Raw genomic sequence first — 24,559 nt, 5'->3', positions numbered from 1 at the left:
TATCCTATGTGGTTTAAGATAAGCCACTGAATCAAGACATTCATTTATAAGTCAACCTTGACATTAATCTCTTATTCCTATGACTCAAAATTTATAGATATCACTATTTTTTAATATTATTTAGCCTATACATTAGAATGTCTTTTTTGATATTTTTTATGTAAACTCAATCTCCTCCATAAGTTTTGTCTGCTATGTTATCTGGCTTCTGTTTAAATCCCCCGACCTCTGCATTACTTGGTGCAGTGGCACATGCCTGTAATCCCAGCTACTTGGGAGGTTGAGGCAGGAGGAATGCACATTTGAGGTCAGCCTGGGCAACTTGGTGAGACCTTCTGTACAAATTAAAAAACAAACAAACAAAAGTCTGGGAATAGTTCAGTGTCAAATTCCCCTGGGTTAAATCTCTAGAACTGAAAGGGGCAAAAAGAAAAAAGGAAAAAATTTCTGTCCATTTTTTTTTATTCTTTTAGGTTGCTGTGATTGTTAAAGTGTGTTCCCAATATTCAATTGAAAGCTTATATCTTTTGTCTTAAGAATGCTCCTTTTTCTGCTCTAAGCTCAACAGGAAGTTTATTCCTTCTTACCTTTTATGATCTTTAGTATGTCAGAGGATAGCCATTTTGGTCCCTCAGCATCTCCCCTCCCCCATCCTGAACAGACTCTTGTGGATTTGATCAAGTGGATGATAGCTACACATATAATGCACATCACTAAACAGCAAGAAAGTACTGCATACTAGGTGTTACCTGATTTTCACGGAAAAAGACTGGTTACTTCTCTCTAGACACAATAACATACTGTAGCTTCTTTTGAGTTTTCAAAGCAGAGTTATATGTATATGTTATATGAAATTTGCATTCTCTGAACCATCTTATTTTCATTTAGTCCTTAGTAATTTAAAAACATTTTAACTTGGCTACATCCAAGAATTTCTTTTCCCCTTGCTACTCTCAAATATTTGCTTGGCAAATAACATTCCTTTTTCTTTACGTTTTTATTTATATTTTTTAGAGGGGAATGCTGTGAATTGAACAAGGGCCTTGCACAAGCCAAGTGTTCTCTGCCACTGAGCCACACCCCTGCTAGGTGCTTTTTTTTTTTTTTTTTTTTTTTAAATTACCACAAAAAAGTTTCTGTATACTGATTTACTAGCCTTTGTACCTCCTAATCAAACTTCAATCTTGTTTTCAGTAATACCTGCCCTTTTCCTACTGTGTACCACACCCTTTTGGTACCCTCATGTTTGTGTTTATAAATGTTCTTAATTAATTTTAATACAAACCTATGAAGACCTCATTCCTTGTCAAGATAAAATCAGTGCCTCCATTCTACAGTTTTGAAATTTGTCCTATTTTAGACAGTTGCTACTGAGCAATTGTTGACTTACCAATTTAAATGACCATTGGGTGACTTTTTAGCTGTGAAACTTTAAGCAGATTGTCTAACTTCTCTGTGCCCTTGGGCTCTTTTTGTACAAAAGATTACATAGAATGATTTCTACAGTGCCTTCCAGCTCAAATTCAGCATCTGAACATTCAGCTACTGACATGGAGGTGAATGTTTTAGTTATTTTTCCAGTAGAAGCTATTTTGCATTTTAATACTGTCTATTTTTGAGGTTTAGAATTTGACCTTATGGGATATATATGGATAGTAAAATGGTTACTATTCTGAAGCAAATTAACGTATCCTTCATTTCAAATAGTTACTTTTTTTGTGACAAGAGCAGATAAAATATACTTAACAAAAATTTCTGATGCAATACTTTTTTGTTTATTTATAGTTCGCATGTTATAATTTCTTTGGACTTGATCATCCTACATGTCTGTTCCTTTGACCTTTGAACTACATCTCTTCATTTCCTTTCTCACTTCCTATGTCCCACTGCTGTTGAAGTCTTTCTGTATATTTGACATTCGTTCATTCATTTGAATGTGGAGGAAGTTATGCTAAGTGAAATGAGCCAGACACAGAAAGAAAAATATTGCATGATCCCACTTGTATGTTGAATCTAAAAAAAGGAAAAGACATTTTTGAATGCCACAGAAAGTGCAGTTTATAAATAGAGCTTCCAAAGTTTCTTCTGCGTTTTCTTTAGGCTTCTTCCTAGAAAGTTAGAGGCAAGAATGATCTCCTGACCTATCCTGGAAGGCATTGGTCTTTCCCTTTCAAAAATTTATTGAAATTGAATAAAGATACTATAACCAAAATGCATTTAAAAGCATACTTAAGTGAAAAGCATTTTTTCCAAAACAGAGAAATTATTTGATGTAGTTTAATAAATAAAAATGATCAAATGTAGAAATTTCTCACATATGAGTAAATATTTAGAAAATTGAATAGTCTTTTAATGGAATTGGGTTAGTGGTTTTCAGAATGACTTGAAACCATGATATATGGGGTTTATTAAGGATATTATGCACATGTTACTTGCTTGCCCATATTTCTCTTGTGATTTACTAAAAAGGGGAACATATGCTTGAATAATATGTTCCCATGCTGAGACTTAATTATTTTTCATGATGAGTTCCAGCCCAAAAGGAAATGCTTCACAAATTGGCAGCAGGATGAATTTACATTGTCAGCTATGAGCTGTGTTACCAACTGCATCTTTTCTTCTGTATAGCATATCGTAATGCGTTCCTCCTCTTTATAAGCATTTAGTACCATACATTTATTCTTCCGTATCTGTGGGGGATTGGTTCCAGGACCATCATTAGATACTGAAATCCAAAGATTCTGAAGTGTCTTACACAATGGCACAATATTTGCATATAATCTATGCATATCTTTCCATACACTTTAAATTATCTCTAGAATACTTATAATACCTAATACAATGTAGATGTCTTATAAATAGTTGTTATATAGTATTGTTTAGGGATTAAGGACAAAAGTTTGTACAGATGCAATTATTTTTTTCAAATATCTTCAATCTGAAGTTTGTTAGATCTGCGGTGCAGAAACCATAGAAAACTGAAGGCCATCTGTATCTGGAAGAATGCCCCTTGATAATAATATTTTCCACCCAGTTAACATGTCTCAGGTTAATGAAAACCTCTATGAAGATAGCAGCTTCTCCCTTCTTCCATCCACTTTGAATTAGCTGTGTTTTTACCTGGAGGCTAGAGTGATATTATCAAGTATGGTAGGTAGCTTCTACATACATATACCATTGAGTGAATAAAATGTGTCTATTCTGAATTGGCATGTGCTGTATGTGTAAAATACACACCACATTTTGAAGACAATATGTATAAAAATTTGAATTATCTCATAAACTTAATTGTTTACATGTTGAGTTATAATATTTTTGTATATAGATTAAACAAAACATATTATTAAAATTATTTTCATATGACCTTTTTTGCTTTTGATTCTTTTAATAAGTGGTGGTTAGAAAATTTAGATCCCATTATTGCTTACATTTCATTTTTTTTCTTTGACAGCACTGGTCATGAGTGATTGATTACTTGTAGATCAGACTTAATATTAGTAGCCTCATATTTAAGCATAATTTAGCTAACTTTATAGACAGTATTCTCACTTAGAATTTTTTTGTCTGTTCTCTGTGTGTGTCTTGAATATTTCTATTCCCAAGATGTGCTTATTTTGTTCTCCTTGCCTGAGTTGGCAAACACCTGCTCCCAACTGCTTCCTCCTTGGTTTTGATGTATATACATTTTAAAGTCTCCTGTGAATCTACAGACCATTTTTTTTTTTTGTGAAACCTTTCTTGCTTACTCCACATTGATTTTTTCCTTTCTCTTAACATATTTTGCATCTATAAATTATATCAGAAAGCTCACACCTAAATGGATTCTATTTAATGTAATCATTCATGGTGTTTTATGTTTCTTAGATTGAAAACATCTTGAGCAAGAAGCAGCAAGACAAGACTCTTCCTCTATTTTCTCAAAAATGATCATATCTAGTACACAGAAAAGTGTAGATAGTTAACTCAGGTCCCCTTCATGTACCATAACTGAAGAAATTCTGGCAGCTTCCTGGTGCCTTGGCGAATATTGCTAATACCATAAAACATAAGCTCCTGATTTATGATTATACTCTCTTGGTTAAGCCAATTTCTTAAGGGTGTTTTAGAGAGAGAGATCTAGGACACTTCTATCAAAATATAAGGAAATTCAATATTGCATTTTTATCTCTAATCTCTCCATTTGTACTTTTTAATCTCTAATGTCTCTCTTTTTACTCTCTAAAAAATGGGTTGTTGAATGTTCAGGATGACGCCCGCCAACTCTTTGTGCTTGCTGGAGCTGCTGAAGAAGGCTTTATGACTGTAGAACTTGCTGGAGTTATAAAGAGATTGTGGAAAGATAGTGGTGTACAAGCCTGTTTCAACAGATCCCGAGAGTACCAGCTTAATGATTCTGCAGCATAGTAAGTAATCATAACTTCTGAACTGCACTATCATGAATAATTACTTGTGAGTCAAATATACCTCCAAGTCAATTTTATTGCAGAATTGGTTGACATATTCTTGTACAACTCAGGATATTCAGGATGACAATATTTTAAAACTTTCTCTTTTTTGTATGTTTATGGATGGGAATGTTTTATTTCCTGTGTGTTCAGTGGTACCTTAAGAGATTCTTGCTTATGTAAACTTTAATTGAAGCATGCATAATGGGAATGTATCTTGTATATTTCCAAGAAAATAATTGGAATTTCCAAAAATTCACGGTGCATTTGAGTATATGTCTAATTTACTTGAAGCTAGCCAAATGAGAGGGTAAGTGATGTGGGTGCTTTTCATAATGCTAATGATGCCTAAGAAGTGTACTTGTTCAGTGACAGGCACCTAAACTAGGGATCTTTTGAAGTACTGGATGGTGTTCCCAAGATATTTTTTCACTAAGTAAAATACCACTACACCTGAAGGTTGTTTGCTGTATGTGTCCTGACACATGAGCTACTGTTTGCAAATACTTATTTTTTTATATATATATATATATATATATATATATATATATATATATGTGTGTGTGTGTGTGTGTGTGTGTGTGTGTGTGTGTGTGTGTATGTATATATATATTTTTTTTTTTTCTTTTTTTTTTTAGAGACAGGGTCTCACTGAGTTTCTTAGTTCCTCACCATTGTGATCCTCCTGCTTCAGCCTCCCCATCTGCTGGGATTACAGGCATGCACCACCACACCTAGCCTTACAGATACTTACATATAAGTTCTTTAGGAAAAAAAGGCTGCCCTAATTTTCCAGGTGGTGAACCCTGAAAGTTTGCAAAGCAAGTTGTGATAAAACCCATCCAACTTCCTATTTTGTGACATAGCACACACAAAAAGTGATATAAAAACAAGAAAACACCAAGTGATTGTTCCATAGTTTGGGTCACATACCCAGAAATGTGAGATATTACACAAGTAGCATTAATTGGTTTCTAAAATATGTATTATGTACTCTTTACTTTCTGATAGTGTTCTGTTTTGCTGAAAGAGTTGTGTTGGCTGTTAGGAACCAAAGTAAGGATTAGCTAGATGAGAACAAGTGTTGAGGCTCTTGGTAAATGGCATGCATGTGGTTACAGTGAGCAACAGACTAATGGGGTGTGGACCCAAGTGTCTTATCACGTGTTGTTGGACATCTGAGTTTGCCCCATGTGTCCTGTGATTTAATGTGAATTAATAACATGCATCACATCACCCACAGCAATCTTTGTAACCCTGTTTCTTAATTTATACTTTAACTTTCATACTTGCGTGAACACCTTGTTACCTGTGTGGCTTATTGAATATGAGCCCACCTTTCTCACTGGTGTCATCACTTACACAAGAAAACACTCTTTGGTGCTCTGAGAAGATCCTTGCTCCACTGTTAGGTACTTGTAATACTCTGTACTTTTCCTTCAGAATTACAAATATTTTGAGTTTATTTTATTTTCTTGTTATGTTGTGACTATTTAATCATTTACTGTCTCTGCCACTACACTGAATTCAGTAATGTCTCTTTTTGCCTAACATATCACCATAGCCTGACAGGTAGTTGTCACTCAAACTGATCTTGTTTAATAATAAATGAATTAATAAGCCAAACTTCACACAAGGTAGAAGACAAATTAGAAAAATTACTTAAAGGAAAAACATAACTCTTAAACCATGTTATCTGCTTTGCCACTATCAGTACCTGCTGGAAAATTCAAATTGTAGTGACAATTAGAGATAGAAGATTGCACTTTGCTAAACTTAGCAAAAGGAGCTGCTTCAGTAACTAAGAAGTTCTCCTCGGGTGCATAGATTGAAGGCCTCTTCCTCACAATGTGGGGATACTTCCAGGCCTCTCCATCCTCTTTGACCAAGAACCATCTGTTTCAGTGCATGCTGTTTGGACATGCATTGGGAAAGACATGTTGCTTTGGTTATTGTTATATTATTTTTGCTTTTTCTAAACTTAATATGCAATAATGTAGTCAGTTTTCAAGAATGAAGGAAGTCAGAGAAATCTTTTCCTCTGGAGTGCTGACATGTATCTTTAGTTCTGAGTTCTGGACTGGAGGTGATGTTATCCTGTCATTAGGACTAAGTATCCATTTGCAGTTTAAACTTGTGATCATTTAAAACTATGTGAGTTTTTTTTTTTAACTTTATTTTTTATGTGATGCTGAGGACCAAACTCAGGGCCTCCCATGTGGCAGGCAAGTGCTCTACCACTGAGCCACACAACACCAGGCCACAGTGGGAGTTTTTTTTTTTTTTTTTTTTTAACATTGCCTATTTTTCTTTTCCGTTTAGTTGAAATGAGTATGCCTATTTTAGAGTCTATTAGAATTATAGCAGTTTCCATAAAAAATTTATCTGAGTAATCAAAGCACATTTTAAATAAGAACTATTTTAAAGGGGTCAATAGTAAAATGTTGGTGTGGTTCATTTGGTTGATTTGTTAAATCATATTTTCCTATGATAAATTGTAACCTTGTATAATATATTGGTACATAATGTATAATATGTAATACATGTATATTATACATCATGTAATATATAGCATACTTATGGCATTAAAGGCTCAGAGAAAATACAAGGGTATTGTTACCACTGTGATAAGATTCTCTTAAATTGAGCAAACATAATACTGACTGGTATCACCACATCTACAAGAAATGATCAGCATTTCTAATCTAAAAGTCCAAAATCTGAAAGACTCCAGAATCTGAAGCATGTGTGGTTCTACAAATTTTGCTTTGTTTAGGTATCTGTATTGTAGTATCCACACCACATATATATACTTGACTGTTTATAACATTTTTGTTACAAATTCAGGATTTGGATAATTTCTCAACTCTATCTAAAATGAATCAAATATTTAGGATGTAGCTCAAGTGGTAGAGCACTTCCAAAACTTCCACAAGGTTCTGGGTTGCAATCCCTAGCACTGAAAAGTAACAAACTCCTTTGGTTTTTAAGACCCTGTTCTGAATGGCTAAGCATTCTGTTCAGAATTTAATACCAATTTGCAGTTTCAGTAGTTGGTGTTTCTCTGTGCCCAAATTATTTCTAAGTTATCTGTCTGGTGCTGCTGTAGTATTTCAGGACATTACAGGGATGCCCACCATGTTCAGCTGGCCTCATTTAGGTTGTACACAGCCTGTAAATGGGGCTGCTTTCCAAGAATTAAGACCTCACTGTTTCTGTCTCCACTGCTTCTAACAGAAGTGACATGCCCTGTTTTTCACCCCATTGTTCATGTTTCTGATTATATTATCACTGTCCATGAATCCTTTAACATTCAGGCCCTTATTAACCTTCCATACCTGGACTTTCTGTTAGTTATTGCCTCTACCACACAATAGTGCAAAAAATAATTTTCATTTTTATATTGCATTATATGGTAACACTACATTTTTGTATCATGAAATATTTGACATCCTTTGGAGAGAGTATTAGATGAGTGACTAAAATCATTGAGAAGTATAATGTGGGTGTCGGTTTTGAGAGCAGACTACAGGAGTCATGTACAGTCTTATCCTGCAGATAAGACTAAGAAGCAGCAGCATCTCATTCAGCCTTTGCCTAAGGTATCCTCAGTACTTGCACCAAAATTAAAACTTTTAAAATCTTTAACAGAAGAGTAATATATAGAACATAAGTACAGTTCATCAAAAAAGTGTAATGAATAATAATCATAAATTCATGGTGTTCATTAGCTTGGGATTTTTAAAATAAATTCTCTTTTTCCTTTGGATTACTGAACCTAAAAGACAAAGTGCGTGTTTTAAAAATACTAAAAGAAATTGGTGGCTGGAGAATTATAAACAGTTTCATTTCAGTCAGTAGAAATCCTGTAAGATGTAAGGCTAAATTGATTGTTTTACATCATTACACAGAAATTAAAAAACATTTCCAGTGATTTCACAGTATGGCATGCATTAAGATATTATAGTCTTTGTTTTGGATTATCTTTATTGGAAACATTTATAATTTACATGTTGTTTTGTTGTCTCTTTTTTCAGCTATTTGAATGATTTGGACAGAATAGCACAACCAAATTATATCCCAACTCAGCAAGATGTTCTCAGAACCAGAGTGAAAACTACAGGGATTGTTGAAACCCATTTTACTTTCAAAGATCTTCATTTTAAGTGAGTAGCTTCCAAACATATTATTTATAAATTTAGAAATAAAAGATAGTAAGTGTTCATAACATTTTTATGCTTAGAAATTGCAGTCAGAAAAACTTTGCACAAATGATTAAACAAAAGAATTGGGGGGTCAAAAGAGGTCTAAAAGAAGCATTCATATAAGGAATGTTTTCATTTTTATTTAAGAAAAAATGCCAGATAAATGCCTGTAATTTTTACAGTGGTTTAAATGAAAATAGTATTTTGGCTTTTATTTCTGAACAGAAAATACTGGGAAATATTGCCCTCTGGTTTTATCAATAGAATATTTGCTTATTTATGGAAATGTTTGAAAAGAAGGGTGTCTTTTAAAATTTTTCAAGAAAAATCTTATTCATAGCCAAGTGATATTTGCACTATTTCATGATGAGAAATGTTTACTTAAAGTGTATTGAATATTAACTTCCTGAGGTCTGAACAGAGAAGCACTGAATTTTAGCTTTTAATGGAAGGGCTCTTAGAGTTCCTTTAGTTCTGTTCCCTCATTTTATAAGGAACCAGGCTCAGGGAAGGTCAGTAAAACATTGCATACAAATTTACAGAATTGGATTTCTCTTTTTCCAATAAATAACTATTTTCAAGATAAGAGAAAAACTGTTGGACTTAAGCAAATATAATGTTTTAATTTGCACATTCTTATTTTATCTGTAAGGTCTTTACATCGGTTACTTTCGTCTAGTTTTCCCTGTCGAGTCATCTGATATTTTATCTAAATTTTCTACTTAATAATTCATAACTCACCTAGTCAGAATTGTTGTATGTGTGCATTGTTGCTCATTAATTCTATGCGCCTTATTCCAGTTACAATAATAACAATACGATAAAGGAAAATGAGGTTTTATATCCTGTACAAAGATATGTGCATGAGTAAATAATTTAACACCACAGAATTTTCAACTGACATAAAACTTCTATGTTTTCATAAAAATCCCAGACCACTGTGGTTTTACTTGATCTGAAAAAAATATATATATACTGGTTTAAAAAAATAGCTATTCCTTTCTTTCCCCCTTGTATTATCCATTTCCATACTTTAAAGCTATATGAAGAGGGCAGCAAGTTTAAAAAAAAAAAAAAAAAAAAAAAAACTACCTTCTCATAATCTAAATTCATTTAAAATGTCACATTTCCTAAGTGCCATTTAAGTGCCCAGCAGAAGGGAAACTGAACACCAAGCCCTTGAACAGCTTGTGAGGCCCTTCACAGAGTCAGAGCCTAAATCTCACCAACACAACAGAGTCACATTATTCACACTCAGGAAAACTCACATGTTCCCTGATCCATATAAATATTAGCTAATAAGTAGTATTGGATAGAAAAAAAAATGCTAAAATTAAATGTGGATATGTGGGTTTTATTTTTATTATTTTTCTTAGTTTAATATGTAGAGGTTTTTGTCTCCTTGGTGTGTTTTTTTGTTTTTTGTTTTTAAATCCAAGAAGGTTGAGATTCATTTTCAGGAAGATTGCAGCTGCAGTCATGCATAAGGTGCAGTCAGGTGCTGCTGTACACCTGCAGAGCTTTGCAGACAGCCTGACTCAAATTGAGCATGCACCAGTTTTCCCTGTAAAAAATAAATAAATAAATAAATACAAAACGCCTTTGTGCTCTGTTTTAAGGTTTTCATAATCTTTATACTACATGTCTTTTTTTAGAGATCCGGTTTTTAAAATACTATGAGTTTAGATAGATCATTTGTTTTGTACTTGTGATAGATTTGTTTTTCAAATTGTTACTGAAGATTTTTATATTCTTTGTAAAAACTCAAACTTTACAAGACTAAATATATATATTCCCTTAGCTTTTATCCTTCTCCATCCCCATAGTTCCAGAAATGTAGAATCAAAAATGAAAAACAAAAGATTAAAAGTAAAAAAAAAAAAAAGAAACAACCAACAAATTATTCAGTAATTATGTCAAAAAGTAATTTGGCTTACAAATAGAGTATCCCATATTTGTTATTATTTTATTTCTTCATTTTTACTTTGATTGAAAATGTTTTGATTCAAGATAATCATTCTAAAATAGGGCTTTAATATGAATTATGGGTTAGACTAATGCTCTGAAATGATGACAGTAAAGCAGAATTTCTAAAAACATTAACAAAATGTTCCAAGCCAGAGATAAAAATCATTGGTTCACTTCCTAAAGAAAGCTTAACTGTTACAAGCTGAAAGCACTGTTAAATATTTACAGCTATACCTCTGATTGCTTCCACAGCTATCTGAAAGAGAATACACTTGTTACTTCCTTTTCTTACTGATTTATCAGTGGTTCAAGGAACTGAGTTTTTTAGAGAACAAAAGTTCCATTTCAGTTTTCCATGTCCTCTTTTACCCACCAAAAAAAAAAAAAAAAAAAAAAAAAGATCATTGCTGTGCTTTCTGAAATGAATACTCATATCATAGCTAGTTTGTCTGGCAGTGTTAACTGTGCTTGATTCATGAAGCGGTCTAATTTTTTTTTTTTTTTTTTTTTTTTTTTTGTGGAAGGGTAGCAGAGATTGAAACCAGGGGCGCTTATGCACTGAGTCACATATCCCCAGCCCTTTTCTATTTTATGTATTTTGAGACATGGCCTCATTAAGGTCTCACTAAGGCTTTGCTTAGGCCCTTTCTAAGTTGTTGAGGCTGACTTTGAACATGCAACCCTCCTGCCTTAGCCTCCTGAGCCACTGGGATTACAGGTGTGCACCACAACACCCAGAGCTTATTTCACTGTTAAGCCCCAGTGTCATGTTGAGCTACTGGTGTTCTCTTTTCTTGAATTACTTATTGTCTTTTGGTATACTACTGTACTTGACAGATGCTTAATGGCCATGTGATATGTCTGATCTGGGAACTGTCATCATATTTATCTTAAAACTATTAAGTGATTGTTAACTTTAAGGAAGTTTACTGTTAAAAAGAGAATTTATGTTTTTAAATTTAGTGCATCTTACTTTCTGATTTTTTTTACTTGTTTTGTTAAAGATTGTGTTCTTATAAATTATTTTGATATAAGTTTATAGATAAGCAACTAAGGATTCTAGGTCTAAGTTCTCCTATTAAGTAGCTGTATAAATAATATGTACTAATAAAAAAAGTCCAATGAGGAAAATGAGGCACCAAGAATAGAAAGAAGGGTGGACGGACACAGTTAATACAGGTGTATCCCATCAATTTGTACAATTATGTTTTAATAAATAAATTTTTAAAATAATATATATTAATAATTATAGTTTAAAAAAATATCTTAGAATTTCTATCAGGACATTCCCCCCCCCCCAAAAAAAAAAGGATTCTTAACAGAGAGTCTTATCACAGCCTTGCTCTTGGTCAAATGCTTAAAGATAAAGCAAATTATTGCCTATTTAAAAAAATCACAAAGGTTAAAACTATAAATGATGACAAAGGATAATGGCAAATGTTAAATCAGTTACTTGATACTTAAGGGCAAGCTGACTGTGAAATTCACTTTTCATCCTAGTTAAATGTACTTTAAGTATTTTTTTTTTCAGACCATTCTCTTCACTTATTTAGGTAAAATCTAGCTGCATGTTTTAAAACTGTCATTTCAACATCAAGCATGTCCTAAGATCAGTGAAGTTGACTCTCACCATGATTCCCAGGAAGTCCATTTACGTTGCTCCATTTGGACTTCTTGGGTGAGGTATATTTTAATGGAAAGTATTTAATTAGTAATTAGTGCTCTGGTTTATTGACATACAAAATAAACACAGGTTTTTCTAGAACTTCAGATAAATTTTGTCTTTATTTGAGTTCTGTTAAATTATTAGCATTGCTAATCTATATGATTCCAACTTTGCTTCCCCACCCCCCAACCTTTGTTTGTTTGTTTGTTTGTTTTGGTACTGGAATTGAATCCAGAGATGCGTAACCAAAGTGACCACTGAGCCAAGTCTCCTGCCTTTTTTTTTTTTTTTTTCTTTTTCAGTTTTGAGATGGGATACTGCTAAATTGCTTAGGGCCTCACTAAGTTGCTGAGGTTGAACTTGGAATCCTCCTGCCTCACCCTCCTGAGCCACTATGCTGCAATCACCCAGCCCAACTTTTCTTTTTATTTTCTCCTCATTGGAGAATGGATGAGGGCAGAAACATGTTTAGAATGATTCTGCTGGGAACTCTCTATGCAGTCATCATCTTGTAGTTCCAGTGTATTTCATGTTATAATTTTTTGGTTTTAACCAAAGAGTAAACTAAGGTTCAAATTTCTTTGTGTGTTTGCCATTAACAAATTCAAAATGAGGCAATAGGGCATTTATTTTAATTTAAGAATTCATATTATCATCTCTGTGAATGGACATTTATGAACCATGCCCATGTGGTTTACTTTAATTAAAGAATCAACAGTTTATTAAACCATTTTCAGATACAGTGTTAATGCATCCTTCTATTAGAAAGTTTGCATAGTGTACGATAAATATATATTCCTTTACTATAAATGTGTAATAGGTTTTGGAATATAGTGTTCTGCTTATAAGTGTGAAATCCAAATTGGTCAGTTCTGTACTGCTCATTCTTGATCACAGTGGTATTAGGTGACAGGCCAAGGACAGGTAAGCACACAGCTCAGGGTATTCAGCCTCCCCTCTATTCCTCTCTCCAGAAACCCAGTGAAAACTCAAATTCATTCCCTATTTGATGCTAGTCAAAAGTCTTATCTTTTTTTATGGAGAACATACTACTTTTTTGTTTATTATTCTTTTAAACAATAGAGGGATTCAGAATTTTTAAAAAAACATATTAAATAATTAAGATATTTCTGTCTTCTTTGTCTAACAATGATAATGCTTTGTATTTTATCTGCCTTTTCATGGAACATTTAAGACTGTTAAAAATTAGTGGTTCTTCCAGTGATTATCTTCATCTCTCTCTCTCTAAATGCTACTGAACTGTTAAGCAAAGTCCAGTCATTTCTGATTTCAATTCCCAGTTGTTATTCTTTGACTTAAGAACTAATTGACTTTCAAACATATGTTCCCCAGACCAGTAGTATCAAGTCTCCCACCTATTGATTCTCATTCACTGAAGTTTGAAAATCACTGGCTTAGACCAAAAAGTTCTTTGTTCATAAGAAATACATGAAGGATCCTCATTTAGTTGTATTTCATTGATTAAATATATACATTGAAGAGATTTCTTCTGAGGTCAAATTACTTAATAAATGATGACTAAAGTTCTTTCCACAAAGTAACTGGTAGATCTACATTTTGAACATAACAAAGTCTATTATTCCTTTAAAGTGTTAATATTCTTTAGGCATGGTTTATTCATTCAGACCATAAAGATTTGTGAAGTACTTGCTATGTGTGTTCAATGTTCGGATGTAAAGTGAACAAAAAAGAGAAAAAAAAAATTCTTCATCTTTACATTCTTGGGGTAGAATTGGGGTGTGGAAGAGAAAATAAATTATACAAATTGAATATTTATGAGATGAGAAGAGCAATAGGGAAAAGAAGAATTTATAGGAAAAAAAAATACTTGGTAAGAGGATCTGCTCACTTCCCAGGCTGCCATGACAAATTACCATAAACTAGGTGCCAAAACAAGTAGAAATGTATCTTCTCCCAGTTCTGGGAGTTAGAAAGTTGGAATCAATATGTCAGCTAGGCCTTGTGCCCTCTCAAAGCTCTAAGAAAGAATCTCCTCTCCTCTTCCTAGCTAGTGTGTGTGTGTGTGTGTGTGTGTGTGGTTTCCTTTTGCTTAATAATTCTTTCTTCAGCATACCTTTCTGCTCTTGTTTTACTGTGAGCACCAGAGAAAAATAAAAAAATAGAATTGAACCTTTCACACTTTTTTTTACAAATATCGTCCACTGTACATCTACAATCATTGCTTACAAGTTCTGTCTTCTACCCAATTCAGCCAACTGGTTGTCATTTTACAATGTATAACATGTCCAGCAGCCCACCTTTGGTACCAGGTAACACTAAATTGCTTTGGGCCTCAGTAAGTTGCTGGCTTTAAACTTTCGATCCTCAGCCTCCCAAACCACTGGGATTACAGGATATAATGTGTTTTTATTTGTTTTTAAGACCTCATTAAAAACAGCCTCAAGGTTGATCTGTCTACCAGCATTCTGTTCATAGCAATATATGCATTCTCTAAAACAATGAAAGCTTTCCCACTGTTCACTTCTATCTGAGTCTTTAATACCTGTATTTCTATTACCCGTATCTTCAAAATAGTCTAGATTTTTTTTTCTTTTCTTTTTCCCCCTATGAAGTGCTTCAGGATTCTTCTACTTGCTGTTCATCTTCCAATTCCAAAGCTACTTACACATTTTTAGCACCCCTGTCTAGGTACCAGTTTTGGTATTCTCCGGAGAAACAGAACCAATAAGTTGTGTTTATTTCAAGGAATTGACTTCCATGTGGTGATGCTAATGGCCTGTAGTGCAGGTTTACAGGCTCAGAGACAGGCTATTGTGCAGTCTTGTGGAAGAGTTTCATTTTATTCTGAGAAACCTCAGTTTTTGCCCTTAGCCCCTTTTGACTTGATTGCAAGAGACTTGTCCATATTATTGAGGACAGTCTTCTTGACCTAAAGTCAGCTGATTATAGATGTTAACTGCACCCAGAACATTCCTTCACAGCCGCACCTAGAGGAGTGTTTGATTAAATAACTGTAATAGTTTAGTCAAGGTGATAACACAAAAGTCACCAGCACAGAGAGAAAATGTGGGATGGGTTGAGGTGGATTGTTATAATGAAAAGACAGAGAATAGGTAACATTTGATCAGAGTAGTTTTCTAAGAAAAGGCTAGCTCTCTGGTTATCTATTATTTTCAAGTCATGTTCTAAAGCAATGTTACAAATGTTTTTGCAATTAAGATAAATATATTTTCTTTTACTTTATTCTTGTTTGACCTCTATTGCCGTTTTTTGCATCTTATCCATTTTGTATTCTATCCTTTTTTGTTGCTGTTGCTTCTTATCCATTTTGACTTATGTGGTAGAATTCTTTTGTTATGTGGCACACTTTAATGAAAAATTTCTGGCTAACTGAAACAAAGGCTGCATTTTTAAATGATGATAAAAGTAACAATAGTAGTTGATGTGCTCAGAGTTGGTTTATAGGCCAATACTGCTCTGTAGGGAAACTTCTTTTTGCCTGGGAATTAAACAAGGGACTGTTTTAATTAGTGCACCATCTAGATAAATGGAGCTTTTAAAAATGTACCAGTTTGCATGGTGTTTCCATTATATAAGTGGTTATTTCTAGGTTGCATAATGTAGTCTCTGCAAATTTAAACTTTTGCTTAACTTTATAATCTCTTGCCAGGAAAAAGAGGAAAAGGCCACTGTCGCTATGCAGTTTGATAGTGTTATTACCTCATTCACTTACCTGTAATGGTCCGCTATTGTATATTGTGTAAAAACTGAGGGTTTTTTTTTTTCCCACTCCAAATTCCACGACTATTCAGTAAGTCCACAATTTATTTCATATTTTCAGTTCTCGTTTTTTGCATACCACAATATTATTTTTTCATCTAGGCAAGTTTTTTGCCCTTATTTGAATTTGATTTGTTTATCCTACATTTTCCTACCTGGAATTGTTTCTCCTTTACATGAAAGTAATAACATACTGGTTCTTGCTTCTGAGAGAAACTCACTGTAGGAAGTGGAAGCCATGCCCTCTGCCCCTAATGTTCCATGACTGGCAAATTGAATTTGTACTCTTTGATCTTTGTATTCCCCAGTTGCTTCATGTGACTTCTCAGTGTTTACATGTAGGACAGTCCTTTCATTTCTATTTGCTTTAATGTCCTAAGTGTTCTCATATGTTAATGAATGTCTTGTTTGTTGAGGATGTTTATTTTTATTAGAGATACCCGCTTTGCAATCAAAGATGTAAAAAAAAAAAAAAAAAAAGACATTTTTCCCTTTGAGAAAACCAATTTGTGACATTGTTTTCCTCCCACTCAGTCCTTTTCTCCTTTCTTGCCATCCCACATTCCTCCAGCTGTTTGGAGCATTTTTACAGAGTCCCTTGGAGCTTTTGAACATGTAAGGGATGTCAACCCATGATTTTTGCTCTTGCAGAATGTTTGATGTGGGAGGTCAGAGGTCTGAGCGGAAGAAGTGGATCCATTGCTTCGAGGGAGTGACAGCCATTATCTTCTGTGTGGCCCTGAGTGACTATGACCTGGTTCTAGCTGAAGATGAAGAAATGGCAAGTACAACCCTTTTTGAGGCTTGAGCATGAAATATGCAGAGCTGGAGATGGTGTTGCCAAGAACTTTTCTGAGAAAAATTCTTGAGAAATTCTTGCTTATGCCTAAATTATTTGAAAGTTCAGGCTCTTTTCTTCAACTTTTCTGTTTGCATAATAAAAGGAAAGAATGCTGAAGAATCACAGATACATCTTGAGGAAGAGAGTGAGAGTCAATTTTACCTCAACCCTGTATGTTTAACTGTGCATTTCCAGTATGCTGTACTTACAGACTAAATGAAAGTAAAGTTAGGTCCATGATAATCCAAGATTCATTTTTTCTTGTTATTTCTGCCAGTTTAGTAATCTTTGATGTGTGCTATGCTTTGTAATTTTTAGATATGTTTCATTGCCATTAATTTGGAGAAGTAGAAATAGAAATTTAAACTATTACTTTAAATTAACTTTAATGCAACATGGGGGAAATAAAGAAGAGATAGGCTCAGTTTGTGTTTTTAAAATCAAGTATATACAATTATAATGCAGTAGGTACAGTGCAACACTATACTTTCTTTCATTTCAGCTCTATAAAATATCTCAGTGTCCCTGCTGAATACAGACCCTGGAAGGGCAAGAAACAAGAATTGGAAGTTTTCTTTCTTTGGAGTGTTAGACTAATTGAATTTCACTTGTTAAATTTAATTTATTAATCTTTAAAAGCTCCACTTACCTCTTAATGAAAACAGAGATGACCTCTATAATCATGAATTCTTTTCAGATGTTCACTGTTGGGCATCAGATTATAACATCCTGCAGCAGGATGTTTCCAGGCATAGCACAGAACTCACAGCGAACACTTGGCAAGTAATTATTGAGTGCAAAAAAGCTGTGAGACGCCTGTCTTGCCTAACATCAAAGTGTGCTTGTTCTGAAATGGTAGAAATGCATTTTAGTGGAGAGTTACCTCTTTTTCAACTAATAAGCCCTGTTTTATTGAACATTGTGTTTTCTAAAAATAGTCATCCAGATCCTTGCTGTCAATAAAAACTTGATTTTATTTTTTATTATAGAATCGAATGCATGAAAGCATGAAATTATTCGACAGCATATGTAACAACAAGTGGTTTACAGATACATCCATTATACTGTTTCTAAACAAGAAGGATCTCTTTGAAGAAAAAATCAAAAAGAGCCCCCTCACTATATGCTATCCAGAATATGCAGGTATTTTGCTTTTCTTTGAATAACTTAACATGTCATATATTTCTAAGTAAAGCTTCCCCTACGGCAAGATTTCAGTTGATTTAAATCTCTCAACTTGGTAATCCTTACACCTTGAGAGGATATTATTTATCAAACTGCATTTGAGCACAAGATGTGGATGAGATTACTGAAAATGTGTTCATTTTATGGAAAAGCGGATTGATAGATAATTTTCAGTGATGACTACAAGTCTTCATAAAGTTAAAATATTGGTTTGTTCATACAGGAAACAGATCCCATGAGAGGTATTGTGGGATGCACATAAATAAAACATGTCTCTGCTCTCTGTCTGAACTCAAAGACTGACATAAACAGACAAGAGCAGTGCATCATACCACTAAGAAGGAACATGGGCATTCGTATAAGGAATCATCGAGACAGCTGACTCTGGTTCCATCAGAGAAGGTTCATCAGAGAAGGTTTCTTATGAAATCTAAACTTCAATAACGAGACTGTTGTTGATGCTTTAAATTTTACTACCATGGGAAAAGCACTGGGAGTGAAAAAAAAATAGACTTGAAGTACAATCCTAGCTTTTTCAAAACTAGCTCCTTGATGCTGAACAAGACTTACAATTTATCTAGGCTTCAGTACACCAGCTGTAAAATCAGGAATTGGGTTCATACATTGTTTTGAATCTAGTCTGGCCCCTCCTAACCTGAAATCAGGAGCAAACACTGGGAATAGAGCTACTTACCCTCCCACACTTACCATCTTACAGCTCCTCTCTTACAGAGTAATTCAGTTCTCATCTGTTTTACACATTGGGCTTCTGAATAAGATTTTATTTTAGTAAAGAGAACTCTGTGCTTTAATTGCAAAAGTTATAGCTACCACTGACTTAAATGATCTCTAAATGGAAATATTCTGAAGAGTTTATTACTTTCTCTTGTCTAGTCTTTCCTGCTTAAAAAAAAAAGAAATCTCAAGAACTATTTCATTATAAAAAACATTTTTAGTCCATCTTAATAATAATTAATAGTTGTAACATCAATAACTGCCATTTCCAGGCAATATTAGGCAATCCTGTGTGCCAGTACTTGGGTTGCTCAGTTCATATAAGTGTGAATGCTTGAGCTTGAGAAACCCATAGAGGTTAGTTCCAGATCCAAGTTGATTGCTCTCCTGCATCCAGACCACTAATAATGAGGCTACATTTAATCAAATTCTCTGTGGAAGCAAAAGGGAAATGCTGCTCATTATTATAGCACTTTTTTAATGTGTTGTGAAGCTATACTTTGGTTCACAATAATTTTATACAGTGACTTGCTTAAAAACTTTTGCTTTTGGAAAGTCATGTTATCATAAGTTACCTTATTCAGAAAGATTTTTAGTGCTTATTAGGAATAAAATTATTTATTATTCAAATTCCAAGATTGGAGTAATTCAGAATAAGGTAGCTCAGTTTTTCCTTACTTGAACATGTTTTTCAGTTTATTTTTTATTGTTTTTTTATGTTGAAGTAGCTATTATGTATTAATTCATAAAAAAGTATCCAAATTAGTCCATAAATATTGTATACCTATAGCAATTTTACAACAACCAAGCATGTACTTGTTAGCCCTTTCCTTGCCAGGTATACAATGTGTTCAAGATTTTGGCTTATGTTGTCAAATTAGCAAGAATTCCTGATTTCAGAATCTTTGCCCACAAAGATTTATTAGATCATTATTTCATACTTTCAGTGTTAAGATTATAATTTAAAATCTGCACTGCATGCTGTAAGTATTGATTCAATTGCTGCTCTCATTCTTATGGCTATTGCTTCCTATGGAACAAGCCTATCTGGCCCCCAAGCCACACCCTCATTTGTATCTCCAGCCTCTGCCTGCTCCTGTGCTCTCTTCCTCTACCTCTTTTTCCTGTGTTGCCATTTCACTGGATTCCATCTGCAGTCCTGCAGTCCTTCAGCACTCTGCCTTTTCGCAGACTTATCTGTTCTCTGACACATTCTTGTCAACTTGAATTTCTCTCTGGAGTCCCAGGCTCCAATTACCAGCTGCTGGGTTCCCTCTACATTTCTTAACACCTGAAATTCAAACTAAGCTCATATTTTTTACTCAGGTCCTTTTTAATTATATCATCAACTTCTCAGTTCTCCATTCTTAAAAAATGTTCTTATTCCTTTTTTGTATACTCATTTTTGTTTAGGAAAGTTCCGTCACGTGTTCAAAAATAGCTATCACCTTGATGCACACACTTTGCTGTCATTTTCTTAAGACTTAAAGTCAGATTAAGAAATGTGCTCCTTGGTTCAGTCCTGTAACTTGTAGCTCTTTGGTATAGTAATTTAACCAACTACGCTGAATATTTATAGTTAAAGCACTCAGTGTAAGCTCTTTCTCCAAAACATATTTTTAATGAAGGGGTTATAGTGATTTCCTTGGTTCAAGCAGACACTGTTCATTGCTTCAAAATTTCAGAGCATTAATCTTATTATGCTTTAATAAGATAAAAATTTATTTGTTAAAATATATGATTATCTGCTAGCAACATCAGAATTCAAATGTAAACTATTCAAGTTTTACTACTTCTTTGTCCTTTATATAATGAGTTCTGTAAGCCCAGCACCCCAATGGCTTTTGTCATGTTTCATTTACAGAGTTATCATGTAAGACATGAAAGGAACTGAGCAAGCTATAGAAGATGATATTTATCTTTGAAGTGTTCACATTCTAGGTTAGGAGACATAATGCTGAAAAGGAATTTGAGACCCTGTTAAAACAATGTAACAAAAACTGAAATAGAGTGTTTCCACAGTCTTTAGGGGGTTTTAATGATACAGAGCCCATCTGAATTGGGGTAATTAGGAAGTTATATGTAGTGACAGTCGTGAGCAAACCTGAAAGCCTGGTTGGGGAAATCAGGTGGTACAGGACAGTGCAGAGGAAAACATTCAGCACCACAGGGGGCAGTTTGTATATTGGTCCTTCTGAAACAAAGGGAGCTTCAGATGGGGAGTAGAGGGCCTCAGAATAGCAATCCAAAACAGACTGGGTAACAGAGGACCTTGAAAGCCAGACATATAATCTTGGATTATTAGTACTAAATAGGGATTTAAATAATGTATTCAAAGGACCATTTTATTCAATTATTTTATTTATCATATTGTATTAATATATTTTATTGCAGTACCATTATATGTATATAGACAGTACAAGTAAAGTATTGGATTTTTAAAAGTGAACTTGCAAAGTGAAAAGTGGAGAAGTAACATCCACCACTGGAGTTAGGAGACTATTGGAGGGTCACAGAAGCCCTTTCATGCCTCCTCCCAGCCTTAATTGATCAAGTACCTCCCTCTCACCCTTCCAGCCGCAGAGTAATCATTATTTTGACTTTTGTCCTCTTCTGTGTATTTTGAATATTTTCTAAACACTTGTGGGATCACACAGTATGTAGTGTTTTTGTTTCTAGCTTCTTTTGTTGAACAAAACATTAAGAAGATTGATCTGTGTTACTCTGTGTTCCTGTGGTACTTTTGTTCTCATCACTCATTTCTGTATGGCAACATGTTGTATGAATATACTAGAATTTATTAGCCAGCTACAGTTGATGAACTTTAGTACCACTGTGAGTGTCTTTCATATGTCTTCTGATGAATATGTACAGATAGTAGTATCTAGTGTATACTAAACTTGCTGGGTTAGAGCATGCATGCAGTTTTCTTTAGTACTGCCAAACAATTTCTGAAGTCTTTAGTCAGTAACTTGAAAGTAGGAGTGTGTCATTCACTATTTGTAATCTCAGCCTTAAGCTACATTGTACATGCTTGTACGATTTTTGAATAAAGAAAAAATGATAAATGTTAGTTAATGTGTAAATAAGAAAGGGGGTAGAAAAATCAGCATTCTGCCAACATTATTGATCTGCCACTGGACTAGAACTGCAATAGCATGCCAGCATCAGGCACTCTAGGGATTCATTTTGGGCTGTAGATGATAGAGGATAAGAGTAAAAAGTAGATTGGGCATTTGGAGATTGAGGTCAGAACAAAGATCACAACAAATATAGAATACTGTGCAAAGGAGATTTTAGTTTTAAGGATAACTTATAGTCCTTAAAGGTTGTTAGGTGTTTTTCATTTAGAAAAGTCCTCTCATTCTATAAGGCAAAATGCAGTTACAGAGTCAAAATTTTATATTCTAAGATCCCTTTTGCTTAGCAGTGTAAGTACTTTAACTTTTTACATTGTTTCTTTGCTTTTCCCATCTCAGGATCAAATACATATGAAGAAGCAGCTGCATATATTCAATGTCAGTTTGAAGACCTCAATAAAAGAAAGGACACAAAGGAAATATACACCCACTTCACATGTGCCACAGATACTAAGAACGTGCAATTTGTTTTTGATGCTGTAACAGATGTCATCATAAAAAATAATCTAAAAGATTGTGGTCTCTTCTAAGTTTTGCAGTTAATAGTAAAATGCATTTTCAAACCAAATGAGTACTTATGTATGGATCTCTCTAGACTAGAGTCTTGCAGCAACACAGAATGTAGTTATACAGCAGATGCATCTGGGATCTGACCAAAGTGGTTCTGTTTTGTTTCTTTAGCTGAAAGTAACAGAAGGACCTTTCTTAATTGTGAAATATGGTCCTGAATGTGAAAATGAAGGACAGTGTTAACGCTGGGCTCTAGTATATTGATTTCTGTGTAAGTGTAAATATGCAAATGTATGTATAATGTATTTATAACTTTTATTTCCCACATTACTTTTAGGTTTAAGAGTGGCAACTTATAATTCTAGTGTGATGGCTTTGGAAATAACATAAATATTAAGTACCTTGTACTGAATGACAGACTTTTACTGTATTTGCCAGTTTTAAAAAGCTTTATTTATGTTCATGTCCTATAAATTTTTAGGTACAATAATTGATATTAGAAAATGTCACAGCCTCTTATCTTGATTATATGTATACTTGGATTCATAAAAATGTTATTTGTACAAACATTGCACAGACTATTTTAATAACATGTTTTGTTCTTTAAATTTAATGTGTTTTATTGAAACGTTCTTAAAAAGGATGAGTATACCTGCCTTTGGATCAATTATTTCAATATGTATGCATTTTAATCATTCTTTTATTTAATGAGTGCATGCTGCTCTGATTCTACCTTAGATTTAGTTTGAAAAACTAAAACTTCAGATTTTTGAGGATATACTATCTTAGACTTATAAACACATAATTTTTATTCATTTGGTTTGTTTTCACTTTGAATTTTAATATCTGGATAGTATTCATGCATTACCTTAAAGGTGATGCCAGATTAATTTTATACACTTTAAATAACTACATTTTTATTTATAACTAAGTTTAGGTGGATGTTGAGAGCATTTTGTGGGTAAAAAAAATAATTTAGCATAATGAATTTTGAGACATTCATTTGTGTATTTCCTTTGGGAAATCCCTTGTACTTAGCATACATAATAGTTTCTTGTTTGCAGGATAACACAAAAGATCTTTGAATACTCTATTGCTGATATTTTATGTAAGCTTTAAATTCACACATGTAACTTGTTTCCAATTTAATTATAACACTATGTTAAAATGACTTTTTTTCTTAGATATTCAAATTCTCTTGTTGAAATTTATATTTTTTTTTCTTTTTAAATTATACTGTTTTTCTGACAATTAAATGGACAGTAACATCTAGAAAATGAGTAATAGTATTTAACAGAATCAGTGATTGTGAGCATGGTCAAATAAGTGTTACATATCAGCTAGATATTGAACATTGGTAGAATCATTTTTCTTTCGATTATTTACAAGGTGTCTCTGTGACCTTGTTTTAACCAAATGAACAGCACTCCCTGCTCCCATCCCCCCCCCCCCGCCGCTTTTTATTTTTTACTCATCCTGAAAAACTAAGTCTTTCAGTAAGCGTTGCTGGTAAGTGGTTCTTGAGTTTAGTTATGTGTTGTCATTTTGTTCAAGTATGTTTGTTGAAGTATGTGTATATGTGTGTGTATGGGTAACCATGAACTACATTCATATCTGTTTCATTAGGGGATTTTTTTTCCTTCTTTGTAAAGAAATTCAAAGTTAGTGAAATTCCTTAAATGTGTTAGTTTAGATTCTTTATGTGCCTTTCATGAAAGATATGTTTTCATTAATTTTACTGATGGAAGACCTGTAAGATCCACATTGTGAAGCTATCTATGAAATTTAAATTATGAATAAATTTGAATGATGAGGAATATGGTTTTAAAAGCCACAAAGAAGCACATACTGGTGACCATCATTGGTGAATTCTTGAATTTTATTCTCTGTGACTGTGTTACTAATAAATCTAAATTTTTAAAATTTTACAAACCTGTTGGCTAAACCCAATATGCATTAGAATTTAAGTATCATTGTATTGTACATTCATTTCTTCTTTCACAGTGCTCTTTTTACAATTCTATTTCAGAAGCTTGAGTTTACCTGCCCCACTTGTTCTCATATTGAAATATGATGCCATGTTTGGGATTACCTTCTTGAAT

The 24,559-nt window shown here is 33.6% G+C and overlaps 1 protein-coding gene across 2 annotated transcripts in view; it reads left to right on the top strand.

Moving 5' to 3' along the window:
• GNAI1 (G protein subunit alpha i1) overlaps nt 1-23,926 on the top strand; it is an 83,563-nt gene extending 59,637 nt beyond the window's left edge. For both annotated transcript variants that reach the window (XM_081284087.1, XM_081284088.1), the window contains exons 4-8: nt 4,246-4,403; nt 8,483-8,611; nt 16,698-16,827; nt 17,877-18,030; nt 22,287-23,926. In XM_081284087.1, the coding sequence (XP_081140213.1) occupies nt 4,246-4,403; nt 8,483-8,611; nt 16,698-16,827; nt 17,877-18,030; nt 22,287-22,477 (762 nt within the window). In that variant the 3' untranslated portion in view covers nt 22,478-23,926. The remainder of the gene's footprint in view (nt 1-4,245; nt 4,404-8,482; nt 8,612-16,697; nt 16,828-17,876; nt 18,031-22,286) is intronic.
• Nucleotides 23,927-24,559: the final 633 nt, after the last annotated feature.

This window comes from Spermophilus citellus (genome assembly GCF_964194105.1).
Source record: "Spermophilus citellus genome assembly, chromosome: 3".
Lineage (NCBI taxonomy): Eukaryota > Metazoa > Chordata > Mammalia > Rodentia > Sciuridae > Spermophilus > Spermophilus citellus.
This window is presented reverse-complemented; position numbering and strand designations above follow the sequence as displayed.